The sequence below is a fragment of the Ascaphus truei genome, chromosome 23, assembly GCF_040206685.1.
Source record: "Ascaphus truei isolate aAscTru1 chromosome 23, aAscTru1.hap1, whole genome shotgun sequence".
In the NCBI taxonomy this organism is placed as follows: Eukaryota; Metazoa; Chordata; class Amphibia; order Anura; family Ascaphidae; genus Ascaphus; species Ascaphus truei.
In genome coordinates this window covers 995,450-1,022,949 of record NC_134505.1, presented here as the reverse complement: position 1 = coordinate 1,022,949, position 27,500 = coordinate 995,450, and the positions used below count along the sequence as shown (strand labels likewise).

At 50.7% G+C, this 27,500-nt stretch overlaps 1 protein-coding gene across 1 annotated transcript in view; it reads left to right on the top strand.

Moving 5' to 3' along the window:
- The first annotated feature begins 436 nt into the window (after nucleotides 1–436).
- Nucleotides 437–27,500, top strand: part of RND2 (Rho family GTPase 2) — a 55,933-nt gene continuing 28,869 nt past the window's right edge. The window contains 2 exon segments of the mRNA XM_075580174.1: nucleotides 437–691; nucleotides 7,248–7,335. Of these exon segments, the coding sequence (XP_075436289.1) occupies nucleotides 521–691; nucleotides 7,248–7,335 (259 nt within the window). The 5' untranslated portion in view covers nucleotides 437–520.

Genomic DNA, 27,500 nt, shown 5'->3' with positions numbered 1-27,500 from the left:
CGGCAAGATGTCCCTGCGGCGAGATGTCCCTGCGGCGAGATGTCCATGCGGCGATGCATGTAAGTGGTGGCTAAACACCGGCGGAAATTTGGTCACGGCAAAAGGGTATATATATATATATGTGTATATATATGCGCACAGGATATATATATATATATATTTACAATTTGTTCTATATAAACACAGTCAGGTAGTGTATGTGAACATATAGAAATATATTTTATATGCACACGCACACTGTATATCTATGCATGTGTGTGTATACAAGTATAGAAATATATATGCATACAGTATATAATACATAGGGTTAAAATTCCTCCATCAGTCCTAATAAGCAGAGCTGGAACTCTGTAACAAAGCCACGCCCCTTATGCTAATGCTTCACCCACCCCAGCCTCTGATTGGCGGAGTCCCGGTGGAAGAGGTGTCTCACTAACATTGCTGGGGACAGCAGACACAGGCACCCAGGCTGAGCAGGGAAGAAGCAATGCGGGGAAGAGGCTGAGGGGGTCTTTGGTGCATGTGTGGACCATACTGTGGAGCTCTTTATCTCCGTCAAGGGAGCCTCTCCCTAAAGGAGAGGGAGAGCATGGACAAGCAGATGGCTCGGTGCAAGATAGTGGTGGTGGGAGATGCCCAGTGCGGGAAGACCTCTCTGCTCCATGTCTTTGCCAAGGATTGCTACCCAGAGGTTGGTGTCCAACCCATATTTCTTCATTGAGATGTCTCACCAGCAGAGGGGGGGAAAAAATATGACATTGAGAGTCACTCCTCGTTGTCAAGTAGGAGCTGGTCAGAAGATGATGTTGGCAACCTTATGGTCGGGGTTGGTCCTACGCCGTGTGCAAGGGGGGCAACCAGCCGGGGGGGATGACTTCCGTTGTCGAGATTTCTTGAGCAGTCCGGTGCGGAGATTGGGAGTGACTGCGGGTTTTGCCAGTTGGGTATTTTGGCGGACGATGGTAGAAACGGGAGTGGCGGCTAAGGAGGTCCAGAATTAGGAGTGACTTTGGGTTTGTAGTTTGGGTCTGGCAGTGAGGTCCACCATCAGGAGTGACTTGAGGTGGCCGAATTGGGAGCGACTTCTGTTGCAATTTGTTAGCCAACGGTTGTTAGAATTTTGGAGTGACTTCGGTGGCACTTTGGTAGCTATGGAATTAGGCGTGACTTCGGTTTGTAGTTCCTTAGCTGTCGGCTAAGAATTAGGCGTGACTTCGGTTTGTAGTTCCTTAGCTGTCGGCTAAGAATTAGGCGTGACTTCGGTTTGTAGTTCCTTAGCTGTCGGCTAAGAATTAGGCGTGACTTCGGTTTGTAGTTCCTTAGCTGTCGGCTAAGAATTAGGCGTGACTTCGGTTTGTAGTTTCTTAGCAGTGCGGGAGAGAATTAGGCGTGACTTCGGTTTGTAGTTTCTTAGCAGTGCGGGAGAGAATTAGGCGTGACTTCGGTTTGTAGTTTCTTAGCAGTGCAGTAGAGAATTAGGCGTGACTTCGGTTTGTAGTTTCTTAGCAGTGCGTGAGAGAATTAGGCGTGACTTCGGTTTGTAGTTTCTTAGCAGTGCGGGGAGAATTAGGCGTGACTTCGGTTTGTAGTTTCTTAGCAGTGCGGGGAGAATTAGGTGTGACTTGGGTTGCTATCTCCAGCACCGATGGAGTTATGGTTAGTATCTATTTACCTGTACCTATCTCCTGTAGCTATAGATGTGCAGGATAAGGTCAGATTTCGGAATAACTGTAGGTGCAGACGCTGGCAGTGCTGGGGTTAAAACAAGTAAAGCCATTATTGTATATGTAGGGTGTGCAGGGGGGGGGGTTACATTTTAAATGTGCGTTTCTATTTTAAAGGGGTCTTGTTTAGAAGTGATTTCATGTGCAGCTTCTAGCAATCATGGGGTTAAACAATATATAATATATATTCAGAGTAGTGGGTTGCAGTTTTTAATAGCTCTAAGGTTAAAATGCTATGGAGAGGCTAAAGGTGCCTACTCCAGCACTCCTAGGGTTAAACACATTGCATTTGCAAGGGTTGCATTGAGAGCGGGTGCAGTTTCCAGGACAGGATGGGGTTAATTGCTCGAATTATGCATGATCTAAAGGGGTTGAGTTTGGGAATCCTTTTTAGGGTTGCAGTTACCAGCTCCGATGGGGGCAGGGGGGGGTTAATTGAGGCAAAATATGGGGTCTGCAGGAAGGAGGGAATTGTGGGTGTGTGTGTTATATACAGAGTTTGCATGCTCTGTGTATAAAGGGTCAGCTTCGGGGGATGCAGTGCTGAATCTTTTCCCATATAAAACTTCCGTAAAAAGTGTCCCACAATTGTAGGACTGCAGGTTTAGGGTTTAGATGGAGGGGTAGGTTGGGGTTCACTGTAACGTGAATAGAAGGGAGCAGATTTTGGGGGGGGGGGAACTGCCCTTCCAGGGGGGTCGGAAACAGGACATTCGCTGTATACGCCGGGCGGCGTTTGGGAGCACACAATCTCTGGCACCCGACGGGGTTAATTTAAAGCAGGAGAGGGGGTGCTGGGTGCAGCCATCAGCACTAATGGGGTTCCATGCCTTTATATTTACACCCGCACCCCTATAGCGTACAGTATGTCCCCGGGACATCATAGTTAAAGTTATAGACTTGAGATGTCCAGTTACTGTGCAAGGTGGGTTTTCGGGGGTCGTCCTCGGGGGCGCTGCAAGGAAACGGACGGGGGTTAAAAATGAGTGGATTCTGGGGTCTGCAGTTGGCTGGAGGGGGGGGGGTATCACCCTCTTTGGTTTGGGAGTTAGTGTCAGATTTAAGCAGTAGTGTGAGGCCTCAGTGCCGGGTTTAATGTATCTCTATCTCTCCAGAATGTCTAACCTAGCTACTGTATCTCTCTCTAGATCTGAGATACTCACTGTATCTCTCTCTCTCTACTATATCTTTCTCTGCCATCTATATATAGGGCTATTTTTCAGAGGAACCAAACTCTCTCTCTCTCTCTCTCTCTCTCTCTCTCTCTCTCTCTCTCTCTCTCTCTCTCTCTCTCTCTCTCTGCCCCTCTCTCTCTGCGCCTCTCCCTCTCTCTGTCTATCTGCGCCTCTCTCTCTCTCTCTGCGCCTCTCTCTCTCTCTGCGCCTCTCTCTCTCTCTGCGCCTCTCTCTCTGCCTCTCTCTCTCTGCGCCTCTCTCTCTCTCTGCGCCTCTCTCTGCGCCTCTCTCTGCCTCTCCCTCTCTGCGCCTCTCTCTCTCTGCGCCTCTCTCTCTCTGCGCCTCTCTCTCTCTCTCTGCCTCTCCCTCTGCGCCTCTCTCTCTGCGCCTCTCTTTCTGCGCCTCTCTCTCTCTCTGCGCCTCTCCCTCTCTCTGCGCCTCTCCCTCTCTCTCTCTCTCTCTCTGCGCCTCTCTCTCTCTGCGCCTCTCTCTCTCTCTCTCTCTCTCTGCGCCTCTCTCCCAGTGGGTCTCTTGACAATGACCGTATAGTGCGCAGCACATAGGATTGTTACAGAACCCCGTCCCTCTGCCCCGAAGAGCTTACAATCTATGATGTTGGTGCATGAGGTTCAGGGAGATAAAGTGACTGGCTCGAGGAGCTGACACCGGGATTAGAAGCAGTTCCCCAGTTTCACACTCCCGGTCATTGCTTGCAGCCAGTGTCTTTACTCCTGAGCCAGGACTGCTATTGACTGCTATTGACTGTTATTGACTGCTATTGACTGCTATTGACTGCTATTGACTGCTATTGACTGCTATTGACTGCTATTGACTGTTATTGACTGCTATTGACTGCTTATAAAATGATTTCAGGCTGGAGTTCATGCTTTTTCTGCTATATTTCCTTTAAAGGAATTTATACATTGTGGTTTAGTTCTAAATGAATTGTTTTTTTTTGTTTAGGGTTCTAGAAGGCGTTCCTTACAAAAACTTCCATCCTATCTATCTACTGTATCTATCCATCCATCCATCCATCCATCCATCCATCCATCCATCACTGTATATCTACTCTATCCATCCATCGACTATACCCATCTATCTATCCACTATATCTACTCTATCTATCGTGTCTATCTATCGTGCCTATCTATCGTGTCTATCTAGCGTGTCTATCGTGTCTATCTAGCGTGTCTATGTAGCGTGTCTATCTAGCGTGTCTATCTAGCGTGTCTATCTAGCGTGTCTATCTATCGTGTCTATCTAGCGTGTCTATCTAGCGTGTCTATCTAGCGTGTCTATCTATCGCGCCTATCTATCGCGCCTATCTATCGCGCCTATCTATCGCGTCTATCTATCGCGCCTATCTATCGCGCCTATCTATCGCACCTATCTATCGCGCCTATCTATCGCGCCTATCTATCGCGCCTATCTATCGCGCCTACCTAGTATATCCATCTACCTATCTAGATCTCACACTGATTATCTGCACACAGTGATGTGTGATTCTCATCGGGGGGGGAAAAGTTGTTCTCCGATAATGTTATTGGAAATCTTACAAGCTTTTAGCAGCCATAATAAAGGATGTTTTGGGCTCTTTGTTTTAGGAATAAGATATACACCATTAACAGGGGAAAACCCTGAGCGAGGAGAACGGTCCTCGTACTGTACGGGGGGATTGCGTTTTCGCCGATAACCGTGCGAGAGAATCTGCCCCTATATAGCAAATTCGCCACCGACCACAAACCGGTCACTAGCTTGTATGGTCCTTGGGGCTGGGACCTCATGCCTAGCGGTGTAAGACCGTCTCCGAGAAGGTATCCCCCTAACCTTACCCCTTACCCCAAGAGCCCCTCACGTGTTGTCTTTATCCTAAAACCCCTAACCTTAACCCCTTAACCTTAACACCTTAACCCCTTACCCTTAAACCCCATCATCGGAGCCCTTACCCTAAAAAGCTTACCCCCGTCTCACTCACGCCCCTCAAGTTAACCCTTTAATAACTTCAACGTAGCGGCCAGTGTTCCCATCCTATTGGCTCTGCCGGCCTTCGCAAACACCTGCTCTCTTGCCCTACAATGCTTGTTGTACTCCGCGGCGGCATATGTCTGCGCCATACCAATAACAGGTGCTAATAGCAGGCAGCAGTGCTGGGCATATGTACCCCGGTTGGGGGGGGGGGGGAGGGTGGGGTTTGGTGAGGGTCGTCCCTGGACTATATGGGGTTAATGATGGCGCTGTTCTAGAATGTGCTAGATCTACGAGGTTGAAAATGACATTCCTGGCTAGGTGCTTACTGTACGAGCTGTCACTTAAAACCGGTCTCTAAAGAGAGAGCGCTCAACCCAATACTGTAACCCATACAGGAGCCGGGGGGGGGGGGGCGTGGAGGGGGTTGGGTTCTATAGGGCTTAGCTATGGATACATTGTATACAGTCTAGCCTATTAATGGGACACCGTGCTATACTGTCTGCTGTATATCTCTGGCAACCTGTTTATTCTCACTTGCTCCTACTCCAGCAGGCGGCACCGAGCTGTGCTCCCACGAAGACATCAAACGGTCTTATCAGAGGGGGGGGGGGGGTTGGGGGCGGGGGGGGGAAATGTCTTGTCTTCAGCTTCTCAGATAAGGCTCTTTTGAGGACACTATCAGCCGTATTTATTTAGGCTTGAGAGCAACAGAGCTTTTAAGGCTATTAACAGGACGTTGACCAAACTTTAAAAAAAAATTAAAATGCAGGGGGGTGTAAGAGGTGTGTGCAGAGGTTCATATGATGGAGACCGATTTGGGGGAAATTATATCTTGGCCTTATTGAGCCTGTTCCTCTATCCAGGCAAAACTTACAAAAACACCAAAATAACAAACCCTTATCTCTGTGTAAGGGGTAACTTACTGCCCCAGACCCTATCTGCGGGACTGGAGGGATAGTCCCATTATCAGCTTATCACCCCAAAGTCTCAAGAGGAACCTTAAGCAGGTGGCCCTCCGTGTCAGTCTCTGGCAGGTTCCTGTGTCCGGGAAAAGTAGGTGTCTGGATCTCGGCCTTTGTGCTTAATACAGTGTCTGTGTGCAGGCTTCTCTGCTGTCCTTCTGTCAGCCCAAATGTGAGCTAAGGAGAAATCTCTCTCCCGTGTCTCACGTCAGGCTTTTCTCAAGAGTCCTAATCAGGCAGGTGGAGTCTGGTTGTTTGCCAGTGTGCAATTAACCAGCACACTGCTGGATTTAGAGGTAGTTTTATCTCAAGGTGATAAGTCCCTGTTGCAGGGGAACTGTTCCTTTTGCGTTTTTTCACTGTGTAAGAATAAATATGTTTCTATTTTCTAATGGCAAAACAAACCTCAGGCGCTAACTATATATGGAGTTGAGGGGTAATCTTCTCTTCTCCTTAGTGAATCCGCAGTTGTGAGTGTTATACGAGCACCTTCTCAGACCCCCCTATGGGATCTTTCCTAAATCCCTCAAAAGACAGAGAAGAAGGGGGGAGCAGTGAAACATCATTAAACTCCTGATTGGAGCCCACAAATGGTCACTGGAGATCATTGGGTTTGGGCCAGCTTAAAAGGACTTCTCCACAGCGCCCCATCCCCCCCGTTGGTTCCAAAGACCACTGTCTACCCATCTCCCATCCTGAAGAACCAGGGTTGTAAGGATATCCCAGGTTCAGAGCAGAGGGAGGGGGGTGTTCAATTGGTGCCTTCGTCATATTGACCAAGCCCCCACTGCGCTGAAGCCGGGACATCCTTCATAGCGGACCTGTTGGGTCTACTGCAGTGGTTACAACTCCTACTCTTCAAGAACCCCCAGCGGGCCAGGCTTAAGGATGTCCCGGCTTCAGCGCAGGTGGTTCAATTGGTCAGCTTTATCATCTCGACTGAACCCCTTGGGCTGAAGCTGGGATGTATCCTTAAAACCCATACCTGTTGGCGGTTTTGGAGGACTGGAGTTGAACACCACTGGTCTACATAAACCCAAAGCGTCCTACTCCTGCCCTTGGTTCTGGAGAACTGGAGTTGACCACTGGTCTAGATCAACCCAAAGCGTTCTACTCCTGCCCTTGGTTCTGGAGAACTGGAGTTGACCACTGGTGTAGATCAACCCAAAGCGTTCTACTCCTGCCCTTGGTTCTGGAGAACTGGAGTTGACCACTGGTCTAGATCAACCCAAAGCGTTCTACTCCTGCCCTTGGTTCTGGAGAACCGTAATTGAAAACCACTGGTCTACATAAACCCAAAAGCGCCCCACGCCTGCCCTTGGTTCTGGAGGACAGCAGTTGGGGGAGCACTGCCCCTAGACAGCTGTGCGTGTACCTGAACAGCTGGATTAACCAGCGTCTCCCTCATCTCGTTTCAGAATTACGTCCCCACCGTCTTCGAGAACTACACGGCCAGCTTCGAGATCGACAAGCAGAGGATCGAGCTGAACATGTGGGACACCTCCGGTGAGTCTCGTCCTGGGATATATCTGTCCGCGTTGTCGGGGGGTGGGGGGGGGGGGGGGGGTGGGAGAACAGCAGGTTACCTGGTATTCTGGGTTTGGCATTTGCCCTCTCCGGGACAGAGAGGGGAATTCTAGCGATGGAAAAGCCGTGTTGTGATTCTCGTACAAAATAACGGCGACGAGAGAGAGGGTGTGTGTGTGTGTGTGTGTGTGTGTGTGTGTGTGTGTGTGTGTGTGTGTGTGTGTGTGTGTGTGTGTGTGTGTGTGTGTGTGTGTGTGTGTGTGTGTGTGTGTGTGTGTGTGTGTGTGTGTGTGTGTGTGTGTAGGGACAGGCACTCCAATGCAAAAAAGTAAGTCTGTGTGTCTCAGTTTGTACCAGAGGAACCTGGTTCAATTCCCGGTGTCAGCTCCTTGTGACCTTGTGTAAGTCACTTTATCTCCCTGTGCCTCAGGCACCAAGAACACATAGATTGCAAGCTCTGCGGGACAGGGACCTGCGCCTGCAAAATGTTTCTGCAACGCGCTACGTAAAACTAGCAGCGCTATACAAGAACATGCAATTATTAATTAATACTGAGTGCAAACACACGCACACTCGCACACTCGCACACTCGCACACATGTACTGTACTCAAACACATACAGTATTTCAACAGCCTTATTTTGATCCACATTTTTACTGTGAGTGCGTCACTCCTCCCGCCCCGTTTCACCTGCTTCCCCCGATGTAAGGGCCCGTAGCTTTTCTAGACGCTGGTTAGTAAATGGGGGCAGATTCGGGGACCAAGTACAGGCCCTTCTTTATCGCTGCTGGCAAATTGCACCCAAAATAGCATTATTTACAAGTACTCCCTGCTTCAGCGCGACTTCATCAGGGCTCCGGCGCGGATTCACACAGCTCTGTCACTTCGCATCACATGAACCCAGCGGATCCCAGGCTTAATTCTTATTAATAAATCGTATTGTGTGACTGATCCCAGGCACTATGTAGTAGGGTGACCCGACGCACCGGGTTTTTCTAGGATTGTCCCGCCGACCTTTTAAAAAAAAAGTCCCAAAACGGCCGTTTTTTTTTCCCACGCCGACCGTGCACGGGCGATCAGCTCTTTCCGGCCACGCGTGCGCAATGGACTCTTGTCAACAGCGCAGGCGCGATCGGTGTGGGTCGCGGGCGACACTCGCGGGCGACACTCGCGGGCGACACTGACCATTTGCTCGTGAGCAGTTAGCGAGGGCCAACCGGAGAGACTGATCGCTTAACCATGTCACTGCCATTAGTACACTTTGCCCCTAGGAGAGACTGACCCCTTAACCCTGTCACTGCCATTAGTACACTTTGCTCCTAAGAGGGACTGACCCCTTAACCATGTCACTGCCATTAGTACACTTTGCCCCTAGGAGAGACTGACCCCTTAACCATGTCACTGCCATTAGTACACTTTGCCCCTAGGAGGGACTGACCCCTTAACCATGTCACTGCCATTAGTACACTTTGCTCCTAGGAGGGACTGACCCCTTAACCATGTCACTGCCATTAGTACACTTTGCCCCTAGGAGAGACTGACCCCTTAACCATGTCACTGCCATTAGTACACTTTGCCCCTAGGAGGGACTGACCCCTTAACCATGTCACTGCCATTAGTACACTTTGCCCCTAGGAGGGACTGACCCCTTAACCATGTCACTGCCATTAGTACACTTTGCCCCTAGGAGAGACTGATCCCTTAACCATGTCACTGCCATTAGTACACTTTGCCCCTAGGAGAGACTGACCCCTTAACCATGTCACTGCCATTAGTACACTTTGCCCCTAGGAGGGACTGACCCCTTTACCATGTCACTGCCATTAGTACACTTTGCCCCTAAGAGGGACTGACCCCTTAACCCTGTCACTGCCATTAGTACACTTTGCCCCAAGGAGGGACTGACCCTCTGAATCTCCTGGTAGTGAATAGGTTAAACTGGGCGAAACATTAAAAACGTACAACTAAGGGGGGGAAAAAAATGAAAATAATAAAATATAATGCAGACCAGATGCCTCTTTGTGAAATTGCAACATGAGCCTTAGTTTTCTTGGGGTCTGTGATCGGGGGGACGGGAGGGAGAGGGGGGGGGGGGACGGGAGGGAGAGGGGGGGGGGGACGGGGGGGAGAGGCGGGTGGGGGGGATGGGGTGTGGGGGGGAGGAGAGAACACTACATATTGCTGGTTGAATCCTTACAGGGCCTATAAATTGGTTTGAACAAACCTACTTACTAACCAGAAGGATGGGGGGGGGGGGGTGAAGGGGAGGTGGGGGCTGTGAAGGGGGGGGGGGAGAAACAGCTGTAACTTATTAGCCGTGAGAACATAACCTCTGTTATATTTATATACACTGAGTTGTCAGGAGGATGGACGTCTGGCCGTCCAGAATACGGACTAACCAAGCCGGATTTCTGCAGCCCCCCTAACTGCCCCAAATGCCTCTCACCTGTCCCCCCTACAATCTGTAACTGTGTTCTGTATATATTGTATTCTCTCCCGTCTCCTGTAACCTCCTGCTGTCCGGCCTTCCTGCCTCTCACCTGTCCCCCCTACAAATCTGTAACTGTGCTCTGTATATATTGTATTCTCTCCCGTCTCCTGTAACCTCCTGCTGTCCGGCCTTCCTGCCTCTCACCTGTCCCCCCTACAATCTGTAACTGTGCTCTGTATATATTGTATTCTCTCCCGTCTCCTGTAACCTCATGCTGTTCGGCCTTCCTGCCTCTCGCCTGTCCCCCCTACAATCTGTAACTGTGCTCTGTATATATTGTATTCTCTCCCGTCTCCTGTAACCTCCTGCTGTCCGGCCTTCCTGCCTCTCGCCTGTCCCCCCTACAATCTATCCTAAACGCTGCTGCCAGAATCACTCTACTCTTTCCTAGATCTGTCTCAGCATCTCCCCTCATGAAATCCCTCTCCTGGCTTCCGATCAAATCCCGCATCTCACACTCCATTCTTCTCCTCACTTTTACAGCGTTACACTCTTCTGCTCCTCCTTACACCTCAGCCCTAATTTCTCGCTATGCACGATCCCGACTCGTGCGTTCTGCTCAAGGATGTCTTCTCTCTACCCCCTTTGTATCTAAAGCCCTCTCCCGCCTTAAACCTTTCTCACTAACTGCCCCACACCTCTGGAATGCCCTTCCCCTCAATACCCGACTAGCACCCTCTCTATCCACCTTTATGACCCACCTTAAAACACACCTGCTTAACGAAGCATATGAGTAGCTCCGTGGCTGATACTATACACACGTTACATAAAGCTTGGCCTCCTGCAGACACACTTACCAGAACTCCCTCCTACTGTCTCTGCACGTCCTTCCTACCAATTAGACTGTAAGCTCTTCGGGGCAGGGACTCCTCTTCCGAAATGTTACTTTTATGTCTGAAGCTCTTCTTCCCTTTATGTGTTATTTGTATTATTTGTTATTTATATGATTATGTCACGTGTATTACTGCTGTGACGCGCTACGTACATTAATGGCGCTACATACATACATACATACATACACCCCCTACTCCTCAGCATGGAGTGTGACCCCACAGGTCAACCCTTTTGCACCAGCAAAGCCCCAGCAGCCCCCACTGCCATGTTCTGTTGACTTTATAATGGGTTCTGTTGACTTTATAATGTTTTAACAGTGAACAAACATCCAACGTCTGGTCCCAGACAACTGGAGACTGACCCGACTTTTGGAGTTAACCCTATGGTATCACTTCTGTCTCGGGGGGAACTGTAGCGTTCAAAGCAGGTAGGCTAAAACTGGTAAATAGTAACAGAGAGCCGTGTTCTTGCTGCAGAGATTCGCAACGTGGGGTCCGGGAACCCCTAGGGGGTCTCTCCAAGGGGTTCGCCAAAACACGTCTGTAATGGCGGCTCCCGGGGCGGTGTAGCGGGGTCCTGAGCCCGTGTGGGGGCAGCGCACTTAGAAAGACCCCAAACTGCGATGTGGTGCGGTCACTGACGGCAAGAGCGTCCCACAATGCTTTTTCATCCACAGCAGCAAGGCATTGTGGGACGTGACTTTGGAAGCTCTCGCAGTGAGTGACAGCTATGCCCCCCCATGATGCCTGCACACACTGAGGGGCAGTTTGGGGGATTAAGTGTGCGTGCCCCGCCCCCCCCCCCGTGCTCAGGACACTATATACTGCCTGGGATCGGGCACACAGTTTGGGGGATTATTAAGCGTGTGTTCCCCCCACGCGCTCAGCACACTATATACTGCCTGGGATCGGTCACACAGTTTGGGGGATTATTAAGCGTGTGTTCCCCCCACGCGCTCAGGACACTATATACTGCCTGGGATCGGGCACACAGTTTGGGGGATTATTAAGCGTGTGTTCCCCCCACGCGCTCAGGACACTGTATACTGCCTTGGATCGGCACACAGTTTGGGGGATTATTAAGTGTGTGTTCCCCCCACGTGCTCAGGACACTATATACTGCCTGGGATCGATCACACAGTTTGGGGGATTATTAAGCGTGTGTTCCCCCCCCCCATGAGCTCAGGAAACTATATACTGCCTGGGATCGGGCACACAGTTTGTGGGATTATTAAGCGTGTGTTCCCCCCACGCGCTCAGGACACTATATACTGCCTGGGATCGGGCACACAGTTTGGGGGATTATTAAGTGTGTGTTCCTCCCACACGCTCAGGACACTATATACTGCCTGGGATCGGTCACACAGTTTGGGGGATTATTAAGCGTGTGTTCCCCCCACGCGCTCAGGACACTATATACTGCCTGGGATCGGGCACACAGTTTGGGGGATTATTAAGCGTGTGTTCCCCCCACGCGCTCAGGACACTATATACTGCCTGGGATCAGTCACACAGTTTGGGGGATTATTAAGCGTGTGTTCCCCCCACGCGCTCAGGACACTATATACTGCCTGGGATCGGGCACACAGTTTGGGGGATTATTAAGCGTGTGTCCCACACGCTCAGGACACTATATACTGCCTGGGATCAGTCACACAGTTTGGGGGATTATTAAGCGTGTGTTCACCCCACGCGCTCAGGACACTATATACTGCCTGGGATCTGTCACACAGTTTGGTTAGCGATATTCTGAGGAGTCGCCAATAACATTTATTCATTACGGTCTCAAATATTGTCTAACAGGGGGAGCACAGTGTAAGAGGTTGGGAACTGCTGACTGCATTTTATTTTCATTTTGTACAGTGTTTTCTTAACCCTGCAGGAGTTACAGTATATACCGGCAGCAAAGTACGCGGCACTGTACAGGGAGATAATATACAAGGTTTCGCAAGTGTGTTAAATGGTGGGAATTAGGGAGTCCCTGCCCTAAAGAACTTACAATCTAATTAGGACAATGGGAGACCTAAAGAATACAATAGCAGATGCAGCAGAGAACCTATTTAACGGGGTAATTACGTATAGCAGGAGAGCGAGGAGTAGCCCCAGGGGAGATTTTAGGCGTGACGTGTAGAAGGGTTGGGAAGTGAATTGGCAGATGCTGGGGGAAGGGAGTTTTACAGGTAGGGACCAAAAAGTGAGAGAGGTTCCAGGCGTGCGAGTGCTGTAGAGACAGATGGAGCAGAAAGGAGACCGCCTTCAGCAGAGCGTAAGGGACGAGGAGAGAAGAGGGTATAGCAGAAGATTAGAGCCGAGACGTACGGCGGGGGGTCGAAGAATGTAGAGCCTCGAAGGAGAGCAGTAGAATCCCTTGTAGTCAATGCAGAGTTTGGTGGGGAGCCATAGAGTTCCCGGAGTGGGGAGTTGGGAGACAGGCCAGGGAGGACGAGGTTGTAATAGTCCAGTTGGGAGACAATGAGGGCATGGATGAGAATTTGAGTTGTAGAGCGATGCTGGGAAGGCCGGATCCTCACAGTGTTGGGAGAGGAACAATTGTCAATATTTAGCAACATCATGGGGAAAGAGAGGAAGGAATCCCAAATTACACCTAGGCAACATGCTTGGGTCAATGGTAGTGTTGTTGACCACGACAAAAAAATGGAGTAATTGGGCCTGGTTTGGGTGGCTCTTTTTTGGACATGTTAAGTTCCAGATGATGGAGGGCCATCTAGTCTGCTCGCAGACAATCGGTGACTTGGGACTAGACGTCAGGAGTAAGATACAGTTGAGTGTCGTCCGCGTAGAGGTGATATTGGGAACCAAAGGAGCTAATGAGCTCGCCAAGTGGGAGTGTCCCCAGGGCAGAGCCCTGAGGGACGTCAACTGGACGGGTCCAATGGGAGAAGAGCTAGCAATGGGAGACCCTGAAGGGGCAGTTGGATAGAAAAGAGGACAACCATGAGACGGCTTTGTTACGGATGTCAACGGAGTGAAGAATTTGGAGGACTAGTTGGTGGTCGACTGTGTCCAACACAGCAGAGAGGTCAACTGGAAGTCTACGACAGGGTGCTCAACTCCAGTCCTTAAGCCCCCTCCCCAAACAGGTGAGGTTTTAAGGACATCCCAGCTTCAGCATAGGTCAAAGAGTGAGCCTCTGAGACACCTGTGCTGAAGCTGGGATATCCTGACATATTGGGGGTGGTGGAGGGGGGTGCTTGTGGACTGGAGTCGAGCAATCCTGGTCTAAGAGACGCTGACGCTAAACATCAGCGAGGCCGACTCCAAATCCACGAGACTCGGAGAGGGTAGACATGTCTGGGCAAAGCATTTCCTAATAGGGGGGGAATTTCCAGAAATAGAAGCCGTGGAATAATTCCAACGACGTCGCGGCAGCCAAGCAAAATATCTTCGAGGCATGCTGCGCCCCTTCCAAAAATGTCGTGTAGGAATGTGATCCACCTGCGTGTTGTATACGGTATAAGATGGCGTCTCCAATGTATATATGCGGATCGAGACTCCTCCATTTGAGTGTACGTTTAAGGATCTTCTTGGATGCAGCGATTTGTTGATCATTTCTGGTGCTGTGTGGCTGCAGCGCACTGAGATTCCGTGGCAAGGTTTCTGCTTCGCGTGGATCCGCTCCAACCTTTTCCGCCGCGCGGTTGATTCTGGGGGGGTGGGGGGGGAAGAAGTGTTGATACCAAAACATTTATAAATAAGTATATAACATTTGTCGCCATTTTGGGGGAAACCAGGCCCCGATTCACTGCGACTTTGGAATTGCTGCAGCAATTTCTGCTCCGTTGGGATTGGGCCCTAAGAGGCTGGCCACACTTTGCGTGTGGGGGGGAGAGGAGAGTGTGAGAGGGCTTTGTGTGTGGGTGGGGGGGGGGGGAGAGGAGAGTGTGAGAGGGCTGTGCGTGTGGGGGGAAGAGAATAGTGTGTGCGTAGAGGAGCATATGAGGGCTTTGCGTGTGGGGGGAAGAGGAGTGAGTGAGTGTGTGTGTGTGATTTGCGTGTGGGGGGAGGAGTGTGTGTGTGTGTGTGTGATTTGCGTGTGTGGGGGGGGAGGAGTGTGTGTGTGATTTGCGTGTGGGGGGAGGTGTGTGTGTGATTTGCGTGTGGGGGGAGGAGTGTGTGTGTGTGATTTGCGTGGGGGGGGGGAGGAGTGTGTGTTTTGCATGTGGGGGGAGGTGTGTGTGTGATTTACGTGTGGGGGGGAAGAGTGTGTGTGTGATTTGTGTGTGGGGAGGTGTGTGTGTGTGTGATTTGCGTGTGGGGGGAGGTGTGTGTGATTTGCGTGTGGGGGGGAGGAGTATGTGTGTGGGGAGGTGTGTGTATGATTTGCGTGTGGGGGGAGGAGTGTGTGTGTGGGGGGGAGGAGTGTGTGTGTGTGATTTGTGTGTGGGGAGGTGTGTGTGTGTGTGTGATTTGCGTGTGGGGGGGAGAGTATGTGAGAGAGCTTTGCGTGGGGGGGGGGGGAGAGTGTGAGAGGGCTGTGCGTGTGAGGGGTAGAGGAGAGTGTGAGAGGGCTGTGCGTGTGAGGGGTAGAGGAGAGTGTGAGAGGGCTGTGCGTGTGAGGGGTAGAGGAGAGTGTGAGAGGGCTGTGCGTGTGAGGGGTAGAGGAGAGTGTGAGAGGGCTGTGCGTGTGAGGGGTAGAGGAGAGTGTGAGAGGGCTGTGCGTGTGAGGGGTAGAGGAGAGTGTGAGAGGGCTGTGCGTGTGAGGGGTAGAGGAGAGTGTGAGAGGGCTGTGCGTGTGAGGGGTAGAGGAGAGTGTGAGAGGGCTGTGCGTGTGAGGGGTAGAGGAGAGTGTGAGAGGGCTGTGCGTGTGGGGGGGGGGGGAGAGTGTGAGAGGGCTGTGCGTGTGAGGGGTAGAGGAGAGTGTGAGAGGGCTGTGCGTGTGAGGGGTAGAGGAGAGTGTGAGAGGGCTGTGCGTGTGAGGGGTAGAGGAGAGTGTGAGAGGGCTGTCCTGTGCGTGTGAGGGGTAGAGGAGAGTGTGAGAGGGCTGTGCGTGTGAGGGGTAGAGGAGAGTGTGAGAGGGCTGTGCGTGTGAGGGGTAGAGGAGAGTGTGAGAGGGCTGTGCGTGTGAGGGGTAGAGGAGAGTGTGAGAGGGCTGTGCGTGTGAGGGGTAGAGGAGAGTGTGAGAGGGCTGTGCGTGTGAGGGGTAGAGGAGAGTGTGAGAGGGCTGTGCGTGTGAGGGGTAGAGGAGAGTGTGAGAGGGCTGTGCGTGTGAGGGGTAGAGGAGAGTGTGAGAGGGCTGTGCGTGTGAGGGGTAGAGGAGAGTGTGAGAGGTCTGTGCGTGTGAGGGGTAGAGGAGAGTGTGAGAGGGCTGTGCGTGTGAGGGGTAGAGGAGAGTGTGAGAGGGCTGTGCGTGTGAGGGGTAGAGGAGAGTGTGAGAGGGCTGTGCGTGTGGGGGGGGGGAGAGTGTGAGAGGGCTGTGCGTGTGAGGGGTAGAGGAGAGTGTGAGAGGGCTGTGCGTGTGAGGGGTAGAGGAGAGTGTGAGAGGGCTGTGCGTGTGAGGGGTAGAGGAGAGTGTGAGAGGGCTGTGCGTGTGGGGGGAAGAGAATAGTGTGTGTGGGTAGAGGAGCGTATGAGGGCTTTGCGTGTGGCGGTGGAGCATGCACGGGCTTTGCGTGTGTGGAGGTGAGGGCTTTGCGTGTGTGGAGGTGAGGGCTTTGCGTGTGTGGAGGTGACGGCTTTGCGTGTGAGAGATTGTGGTGGGGTGGGAAAAAGTATGCGGTGTAAGTAAGCGCAGAGGGAGTGAATGCGCTGTGTATGATTTAAGGAAGCAGGTGAGCGCTGTGGGAGAACGGGGATCCATGTGGGGTGTGTAGAGTGTGAGTATGTTGTGTGGGGGTGACTGTGGAGTGTGCAAGAAGAAGGTGAGTGTGCATGTGAGTGAGTGAGTGTGTAAGTGAGGAGGGAATGAGTGAGGTTTGAAGACCAGCAGTGCCCCAACTCTAAACCTTGTTCAGGGGGTCCCCCTTCCCTACTACATACCTGCACCCTAAATTCTGCCCCGGATCGATCCACACAACCTATTAGCTGGTTGCTATTAACAGCCTTCTGATTGCAGGCCCATTAAATAACCAGACATGTGCAGCTCGGCCAGACGAAATATCTGGACACCTTTCCGTGCCGGGCCTTCGAGCCGGCTAATGAGGATATTACACTGCCGAACGCTGCCCGGCTAACGGCTAACGATCCTGTTTTATTGCGGCTGTAAAGAAGTTACGATGCCGGTGTTAATTGCTCTGCCGTTTTTCTCGCGCTGGGCTGGTTGCTCCTCAAAGTTGTGGGGGGGCTTCAAGGGGCAATCGCCCCCCCCAAGCGGTTCTGGTATTAACATGGGGGAAGGCGTGTGGATAAACCCATCACATAAACGGCATCATTGGCGCGCGTCAAACTCCCCAGTTGGGCTGGTGTGCGCCTACGGAGGTAGCGAGACGTTGCTGTGTCCGCCACATGGGGCAAGCAGCCTGAAGGCGGCTGTCCGTGGTGCTGGAGGATTAATTGCAGTGGGGACGTCTGATCTGGGAGCACGGATCCGCCTCCCCATCGCAACGCCCCCCCCCCCCCCGCGGCTTTTTTGGCTTTCTCAGCCGCGGGACTGGAGATGTAGCGTCTTCTGTTTATCAGCAGCCGCGGGACACGTGCTGGTGAACATCGGACCAAGAGCGTGGCGTTGGCGTGCTTGGCAGGGGGGGGGGGGGTAATGACCCATCGGGATTAGCACGGCGGGGGATCCCTGCGTCTGAATGGGACTTCCCGCCGCGTGAATCCTGCCGGGCTGCGTCAGCCTGGAAGAGCTGCGCAGTGAGAGTAGACGGGATCAGTACCTCTCCCAGCGCGCCTCTGACAGGCTTTTATTTTATTTTAATAACACCGTATTGAAGAAGGGGGTCTCCGGAGCTGAACCGCAGTCATTGCAGCCTTGAGGACCCCCTGCCTCCTGAGTTACAGGCTCCGGTATGGGGCGCCGGTGGTATTCTTGTGTCTGGGGCAAGTTCCACACACTGATTCCCCCTCCCCCCCTTATTCTCATTCTCTCTCTCATTCTTTTTCTCTCATTCTCTCTCTCTCATTCTCTCTCTCATTCTCTCTCTTTCTCTCATTCTCTCTCTAATTCTCTCATTCTCTTTCTCTCATTCTCTCTCTTTCTCTCATTCTCTCTCTAATTCTCTCATTCTCTCTCTCTCTCATTCTCTCTCTCATTCTCTCTCTAATTCTCTCATTCTCTCTCTCTCATTCTCTTTCTCTCATTCTCTCTCTTTCTCTCATTCTCTCTCTAATTCTCTCATTCTCTCTCTAATTCTCTCATTCTCTCTCTCTCTCTCTCATTCTCTCTCTCATTCTCTCTCTAATTCTCTCATTCTCTCTCTAATTCTCTCATTCTCTCTCTCTCTCATTCTCTCTCTAATTCTCTCATTCTCTCTCTCTCATTCTCTCTCATTCTCTCATCTTTCTAATTCTCTCATTCTCTCTCTCATTCTCTCTCTAATTCTCTCATTCCCTCTCTAATTCTCTCATTCTCTCTCTAATTCTCTCTCTCATTCTCTCTCTCATTCTCTCTCTAATTCTCTCATTCCCTCTCTAATTCTCTCATTCTCTCTCTAATTCTCTCATTCTCTCTCTCATTCTCTCTCTCATTCTCTCTCTAATTCTCTCATTCTCTCTCTAATTCTCTCATTCTCTCTCTCATTCTCTCTCTCATTCTCTCTCTAATTCTCTCATTCCCTCTCTAATTCTCTCATTCTCTCTCTAATTCTCTCATTCTCTCTCTAATTCTCTTGCTCTCAATCTCATTCTCTCTCTAATTCTCTCATTCTCTCTCTAATTCTCTTGCTCTCAATCTCATTCTCTCTCTCTCTCTCAATCTCATACTCTCTCTCTCTCTCGCTCTCTCAATCTCATACTCTCTCTCATTCTCCCTCTCTCTCCCACCCACCCCCTAAACTGCCGCCCCCCCCCCAGTTCCACCTCTGCCTTCCTCTATTCATTCTCAATCTGTGTGATATATATGTGTATGTGTATATAAATATACTGTATATATATCTCTCATTCTAATTCTATTACTGTAATAGAATATAATAGCGTTCTCACGGTGCTTACTATGACTAAGCTGCTACGAATGCTAACCTCCCCCGACCTGCTAACCCCTCCGGGCGAGATGGGCTGACCCGCCTTTTTTTGCAATGTCCTATTCATCCATTATTCAAGTGGCCCTAATTACCACCTGCGTTTTATTGATTGTCGGCGCAGCAGACGCCTGTCTGCATATTCCCTTTCTGATTATGAAGTAACATTAATGGATGAGTTGCCTCCTTTCTTTCTTTCTTTTTTTTCTTTCCTTCCCCGCATTTTCAAATTTATTTAACCCCGCACGTGGTGGCTGCGTCCCAATGGAGTTCCGCGGTTTTTGTAGGCGCGGAACGCGACCGGTCAGGAAGCTGAGGTGGATTTTCCGGTTGGGCCGCGGAACGCAAAGGGATTGATAATGGTTGAGAAGGTGTCGTGTGGCTGAGAGCTTCCACTGCGTTTTGCTATTTAACCGAACAATATTTGCAAATTGCAAGTAATTATTGGAATATCCGTAGCTCTGTTTAAGGGGTCAGTCCCTCCTAGGGGCAAAGTGTACTAATGGCAGTGACATGGTTAAGGGGTCAGTCTCTCCTAGGGGCAAAGTGTACTAATGGCAGTGACAGGGTTAAGGGGTCAGTCCCTCCTAGGGGCAAAGTGTACTAATGGCAGTGACATGGTTAAGGGGTCAGTCTCTCCTAGGGGCAAAGTGTACTAATGGCAGTGACATGGTTAAGGGGTCAGTCCCTCCTAGGGGCAAAGTGTACTAATGGCAGTGACATGGTTAAGGGGTCAGTTTCTCCTAGGGGCAAAGTATACTAATGGCCGTGACATGGTTAAGGGATCAGTCTCTCCTAGGGGCAAAGTGTACTAATGGCAGTGACATGATTAAGGGATCAGTCCCTCCTAGGGGCAAAGTGTACTAATGGCAGTGACATGGTTAAGGGGTCAGTTTCTCCTAGGGGCAAAGTATACTAATGGCCGTGACATGGTTATGGGATCAGTCTCTCCTAGGGGCAATATGTACTAATGGCAGTGACATGATTAAGGGGTCAGTCCCTCCTAGGGGCAAAGTGTACTAATGGCAGTGACATGGTTAAGGGGTCAGTCTCTCCTAGGGGCAAAGTGTACTAATGGCAGTGACATGGTTAAGGGGTCAGTCTCTCCTAGGGGCAAAGTGTACTAATGGCAGTGACAGGGTTAAGGGGTCAGTCTCTCCTAGGGGCAAAGTGTACTAATGGCAGTGACAAGGTTAAGGGGTCAGTCTCTCCTAGGGGCAAAGTGTACTAATGGCAGTGGCATGGTTAAGGGGTCAGTCTCTCCTAGGGGCAAAGTGTACTAATGGCAGTGACAGGGTTAAGGGGTCAGTCTCTCCTAGAGGCAAAGTGTACTAATGGCAGTGACATGGTTAAGGGGTCAGTCTCTCCCAGGGGCAAAGTGTACTAATGCCAGTGACATGGTTAAGGGGTCAGTCCCTCCTAGGGGCAAAGTGTACTAATGGCAGTGACATGGTTAAGGGGTCAGTCCCTCCCAGGGGCAAAGTGTACTAATGCCAGTGACATGGTTAAGGGGTCAGTCCCTCCTAGGGGCAAAGTGTACTAATGGCAGTGACATGGTTAAGGGGTCAGTCCCTCCTAGGGGCAAAGTGTACTAATGCCAGTGACATGGTTAAGGGGTCAGTCCCTCCTAGGGGCAAAGTGTACTAATGGCAGTGACATGGTTAAGGGGTCAGTCCCTCCTAGGGGCAAAGTGTACTAATGGCAGTGACATGGTTAAGGGGTCAGTCCCTCCTAGGTGCAAAGTGTACTAATGGCAGTGACAGGGTTAAGGGGTCAGTCTCTCCTAGGGGCAAAGTGTACTAATGGCAGTGACATGGTTAAGGGGTCAGTCCCTCCTAGGGGCAAAGTGTACTAATGCCAGTGACATGGTTAAGGGGTCAGTCCCTCCTAGGGGCAAAGTGTACTAATGGCAGTGACATGGTTAAGGGGTCAGTCCCTCCTAGGGGCAAAGTGTACTAATGGCAGTGACATGGTTAAGGGGTCACATCTGAGGGATTGACACTTTGTACCCAAATCGGAAACCTACAAGTAGTTTTCTATCATTTATTTAAAGTTAGCGTGGATACCCGGCGAGCTGACTCTTGGGAGGGGGGTGATTTCCCTCTGTCCGCTCTCTTTTTTGTTTGATATCAATGTATGTTCAACAAGAGTTTGCACTGGCAAAGCCCCCTTTCTCCCCTCCTCCCCTTATCTTTATTTGATCTCTGATAGGAACAGAAATCACTTGGTTGACACCCTCCCGTACCCAAAGACCCCCTAAGTAAATCTTTGCTAGATTTTTTTTTTTTAAAGGGGAAGCTAATCTGACGGTAAGATTGCACTATTGCCATGGACACGCAGCAGAGGGTTCTGGGTACATGAAGGCAAGGTTTATGGGGCAGCTGTTGAATGTGTTATAGGGTCAATGTCAGGGGTCTTTGACCTGACTCTTGTCTGACTGGGAGTTATAGGGTCACACAGTGAATCTGCCTTGTGGGTTGTCACTGTGAGTTTATTAATTAGCTGACAAATAAGATCTCCAATTCAACAATTCTCACCTGGGATCTGACCCCCAAAAAACTGCTCACAGTCCCAAAGTTGAAAAAAGTATCCGGCCGCTCCTCCTTCTCTTACCGTGCACCCCACAACTGGAACAGTCTGCCGGAGACTATCACCAGTCTAAGTTCTATCAAGACTTTAGCTGTCTCACATTTTAATCTGGTCTGTAACTGTTACATACGCCCGTAACATATACTATCCCTAACTGTCCATGCAATGTCTGTAACTGTTACATACGCCTGTAACATGTACTATCCCTAACTGTCCATGCAATGTCTGTAACTGTTACATACGCCCGTAACATATACTATCCCTAACTGTCCATGCAATGTCTGTAACTGTTACATACGCCTGTAACATATACTATCCCTAACTGTCCATGCAATGTCTGTAACTGTTACATACGCCTGTAACATATACTATCCCTAACTGTCCATGCAATGTCTGTAACTGTTACATACGCCTGTAACATATATTATCCTTAACTGTCCATGCAATGTCTGTAACAGTTACATACGCCCGTAACATATATTATCCCTAACTGTCCATGCAATGTCTGTAACTGTTACATACGCCCGTAACATATACTATCCCTAACTGTCCATGCAATGTCTGTACCTGTTACATACGCCCGTAACATATACTATCCCTAACTGTCCATGCAATGTCTGTACCTGTTACATACGCCCGTAACATATATTATCCCTAACTGTCCATGCAATGTCTGTAACTGTTACATACGCCTGTAACATATACTATCCCTAACTGTCCATGCAATGTCTGTAACTGTTACATACGCCCGTAACATATATTATCCCTAACTGTCCATGCAATGTCTGTAACTGTTACATACGCCCGTAACATATATTATCCCTAACTGTCCATGCAATGTCTGTAACTGTTACATACGCCCGTAACATATACTATCCCTAACTGTCCATGCAATGTCTGTAACTGTTACATACGCCCGTAACATATATTATCCCTAACTGTCCATGCAATGTCTGTAACAGTTACATACACCTGTAACATATATTATCCCTAACTGTCCATGCAATGTCTGTAACTGTTACATACGCCTGTAACATATACTATCCCTAACTGTCCATGCAATGTCTGTAACTGTTACATACGCCCGTAACATATACTATCCCTAACTGTCCATGCAATGTCTGTAACTGTTACATACGCCCGTAACATATACTATCCCTAACTGTCCATGCAATGTCTGTAACTGTTACATACGCCCGTAACATATACTATCCCTAACTGTCCATGCAATGTCTGTAACTGTTACATACGCCCGTAACATATACTATCCCTAACTGTCCATGCAATGTCTGTAACTGTTACATACGCCTGTAACATATACTATCCCTAACTGTCCATGCAATGTCTGTAACTGTTATATACGCCTGTAACATATATTATCCCTAACTGTCCATGCAATGTCTGTAACTGTTGCATATGCCTGTAACATATACTATCCCTAACTGTCCATGCAATGTCTGTAACTGTTACATACGCCCGTAACATATATTATCCCTAACTGTCCATGCAATGTCTGTAACTGTTACATACGCCCGTAACATATACTATCCCTAACTGTCCATGCAATGTCTGTAACTGTTACATACGCCCGTAACATATATTATCCCTAACTGTCCATGCAATGTCTGTAACTGTTACATACGCCCGTAACATATATTATCCCTAACTGTCCATGCAATGTCTGTAACTGTTACATACGCCCGTAACATATACTATCCCTAACTGTCCATGCAATGTCTGTAACTGTTACATACGCCCGTAACATATATTATCCCTAACTGTCCATGCAATGTCTGTAACTGTTGCATACGACCGTAACATATATTATCCCTAACTGTCCATGCAATGTCTGTAACTGTTGCATATGCCTGTAACATATACTATCCCTAACTGTCCATGCAATGTCTGTAACTGTTACATACGCCTGTAACATATACTATCCCTAACTGTCCATGCAATGTCTGTAACTGTTACATACGCCTGTAACATATATTATCCCTAACTGTGCATGCAATGTCTGTAACTGTTACATACGCCCGTAACATATACTATCCCTAACTGTCCATGCAATGTCTGTAACTGTTACATACGCCCGTAACATATATTATCCCTAACTGTCCATGCAATGTCTGTAACTGTTACATACGCCCGTAACATATATTATCCCTAACTGTCCATGCAATGTCTGTAACTGTTACATACGCCTGTAACATATATTATCCCTAACTGTCCATGCAATGTCTGTAACTGTTACATACGCCTGTAACATATATTATCCCTAACTGTCCATGCAATGTCTGTAACTGTTACATACGCCCGTAACATATACTATCCCTAACTGTGCATGCAATGTCTGTAACTGTTACATACGCCCGTAACATATACTATCCCTAACTGTCCATGCAATGTCTGTAACTGTTACATACGCCCGTAACATATATTATCCCTAACTGTCCATGCAATGTCTGTAACTGTTACATACGCCTGTAACATATACTATCCCTAACTGTCCATGCAATGTCTGTAACTGTTACATACGCCTGTAACATATACTATCCCTAACTGTCCATGCAATGTCTGTAACTGTTACATACGCCTGTAACATATATTATCCCTAACTGTCCATGCAATGTCTGTACCTGTTGCATACGCCCGTAACATATACTATCCCTAACTGCCCATGCAATGTCTGTAAATATAACGTGTAACATAACCATGTATGGTCACCAGGACATACTTGAAAACGAGAGGCGCAGTTCCCACAATCGTCTTCCTTAGGGGGCTTTCAAACGACACTGCGGGTTCGCCGTTTCCTGGAATAGAAAGTAGAGGTACTCTGGGTTTGTGGGACTATGGGTCTGTGGGGCTCTATGATCCACTAGCCCTTAGTCTCATCACAGAATGATTAGCTCCTAGTGCCATGGTAGCACCACTAGTCCCATCGCTTAGCCACGAGCCCCTACCCCCATCGCATAGTCCCGAGCCCCATCGCAGGGCCACTAGTCCCATCGCATAGTCAGGAGCCCCTACCCCCATTGCAGAGCCCCTACCCCCATCGCATAGCCACGAGCCCCTACCCCAATCGCATAGCCACGAGCCCCTACCCCCATCGCATAGCCATGAGCCCCTACCCAAATCGCATAGCCATGAGCCCCTACCCCCATCGCACAGCCACGAGCCCCTACCCCCATCGCATAGCCACGAGCCCCTACCCCCATCGCATAGCCACGAGCCCCTACCCCCATCTCATAGCCACGAGCCCCTACCCCCATCGCATAGCCACAAGCCCCTACCCCCATCGCATAGCCACGAGCCCCTACCCCCATCTCATAGCCACGAGCCCCTACCCCCATCGCATAGCCACGAGCCCCTACCCCCATCGCATAGCCACGAGCCCCTACCCCCATCGCATAGCCACGAGTCCCTACCCCCATCGCATAGCCAGGAGCCCCTACCCCCATCTCATAGCCACGAGTCCCTACCCCCATCTCATAGCCATGAGCCCCTACCCCCATCTCATAGCCACGAGCCCCTACCCCCATCGCATAGTCACGAGCCCCTACCCCCATCGCATAGCCACGAGCCCCTACCCCCATCTCATAGCCACGAGCCCCTACCCCCATCTCATAGCCATGAGTCCCTACCCCCATCGCATAGCCACGATCCCCTCCCCATCGCATAGCCACGAGCCCCTCCCCATCGCATAGCCACGATCCTCTACCCCATCGCATAGCCACGAGCCCCTACCCCCATCTCATAGCCACGATCCCCTCCCCCATCGCATAGCCACGATCCCCTCCCCATCGCATAGCCACGATCCCCTCCCCCATCGCATAGCCACGATCTCCTCCCCCATCGCATAGCCACAATCCCCTCCCCCATCACATAGCCACGATCCCCTCCCCCATCGCATAGCCACGATCCACTCCCCCATCGCATAGCCACGATCCCCTCCCCCATCGCATAGCCACGATCCCCTCCCCCATCGCATAGCCACGATCCCCTCCCCCATCGCATAGCCACGATCCCCTCCCCCATCGCATAGCCACGATCCCCTCCCCCATCGCATAGCCACGATCCTCTACCCCCATCGCATAGCCACGATCCCCTACCCCCAACGCATAGCCACGATCCCCTCCCCATCGCATAGCCACGAGCCCCTACCCCCATCGCATAGCCACGAGCCCCTACCCCCATCGCATAGCCACGAGCCCCTACCCCCATCGCATAGCCACGAGCCCCTATCCCCATCGCATAGCCACGATCCCCTCCCCCATCGCATAGCCAGGAGCCCCTACCCCCATCGCATAGCCACGAGCCCCTCCCCCATCGCATAGCCAGGAGCCCCTACCCCCATCGCATAGCCACGATCCCCTCCCCCATCGCATAGCCAGGAGCCCCTACCCCCATCTCATAGCCACGATCCTCTACCCCCATCGCATAGCCACGATCCCCTCCCATCGCATAGCCACGATCCCCTCCCCCATCGCATAGCCACGAGCCCCTACCCCCATCGCATAGCCCCTAGCCCCTATCCCCATCGCATAGCCACGAGCCCCTATCCCCATCGCATAGCCAGGAGCCCCTACCCCCATCGCATAGCCAGGAGCCCCTACCCCCATCTCATAGCCACGAGCCCCTACCCCCATCTCATAGCCACGAGCCCCTACCCCCATCTCATAGCCACGAGTCCCTACCCCCATCGCATAGCCACGAGCCCCTACCCCCATCGCATAGCCACGAGCCCCTACCCCCATCTCATAGCCACGAGTCCCTACCCCCATCGCATAGCCACGAGCCCCTACCCCCATTGCATAGCCACGAGCCCCTACCCCCATCTCATAGCCACGATCCCCTCCCCCATCACATAGTCACGAGCCCCTATCCCCATCGCATAGCCACGATCCCCTCCCCCATCACATAGTCACGAGCCCCTACCCCATCGCATAGCCAGGAGCCCCTACCCCCATCGCAAAGCTCCTAGTCCCATCGCATAGTCACGAGTCCCTAGCCCCCATTGTAGAGCCCATAGTCCTAAGCCCCTAGCCCCATCCCACCTCCAGCACCGGACTTCTGCCATCGCAGGACAGTAGCCTTGTGGTGGAGACCAAAGGTTAAGAAGTGAGGCTTTTCCCAGGCTGTCACTCGTTGACTAGAGGCTTTTTGGTCATCTCCATGCCTGTCACTGTCAGGCCTCCCCCTGCCCCCTTAACGTTTCTTTACACCCCTCACTATCCCGGGGCCAGTGCGGGACAATGGATCCCCTGAGCCACACTCACTCGCCCCATTCTCATGCTAATGCTATTGCTGTTCCCAGAAGCCTTTGCTTTCCTTTTGTCCGTAGAGATTGGAAGCATAAGAGACGTGTTTTATTGCACACAACAGCTGCCCCCGTCAATGCCCCGGATAGAGGATTCTGGGAGATGGGCCCCGAATGTTGAGTATCTTCTTGGCCAAGGTTGGTTTCGGGCTTCCAACATTCCCTAGAACGCACTTCTGCTCAAGGATGTCTCGTATAGTCCCACTTTCACGTTTAACGTGTGTGTGTGTGTGTGTGTCTTGAAGAAAAGACCAGGCTGATCTGATTATCTGCACCCTTCCGGGACCGACATGTTGGGCTTCTGTGTGTTAGGGGTCAATAAACACACTCTATTTCGCATTTATTTTGTCTGGTGCAGAGAATTAGATCAATCTCGTCTTTTCTTCAAGTTGGATGTTTTTTTCCATCGAGCACCAATGCCCTCTGTAGTATACTATGTGTGTGTGTGTGTGTGTGTGTGTGTATAGACAGACACACAGACACACACAGACACACACAGACACACACAGAGACACACACACACAGAGACAGACACACACACACACACACACACACACAGACACAGACACAGACACAGACACAGACACAGACACACACACAAGGAGAGAGACACACAGACACACAGACAGACACACACACAAGGAGAGAGACACACAGACACACACACACAGAGACACACAGACACACACACACAGACACACACAGAGACCCACACACACACACACACAGACACACACAGAGACCCCCCCCCACACACACACATACACACACACACA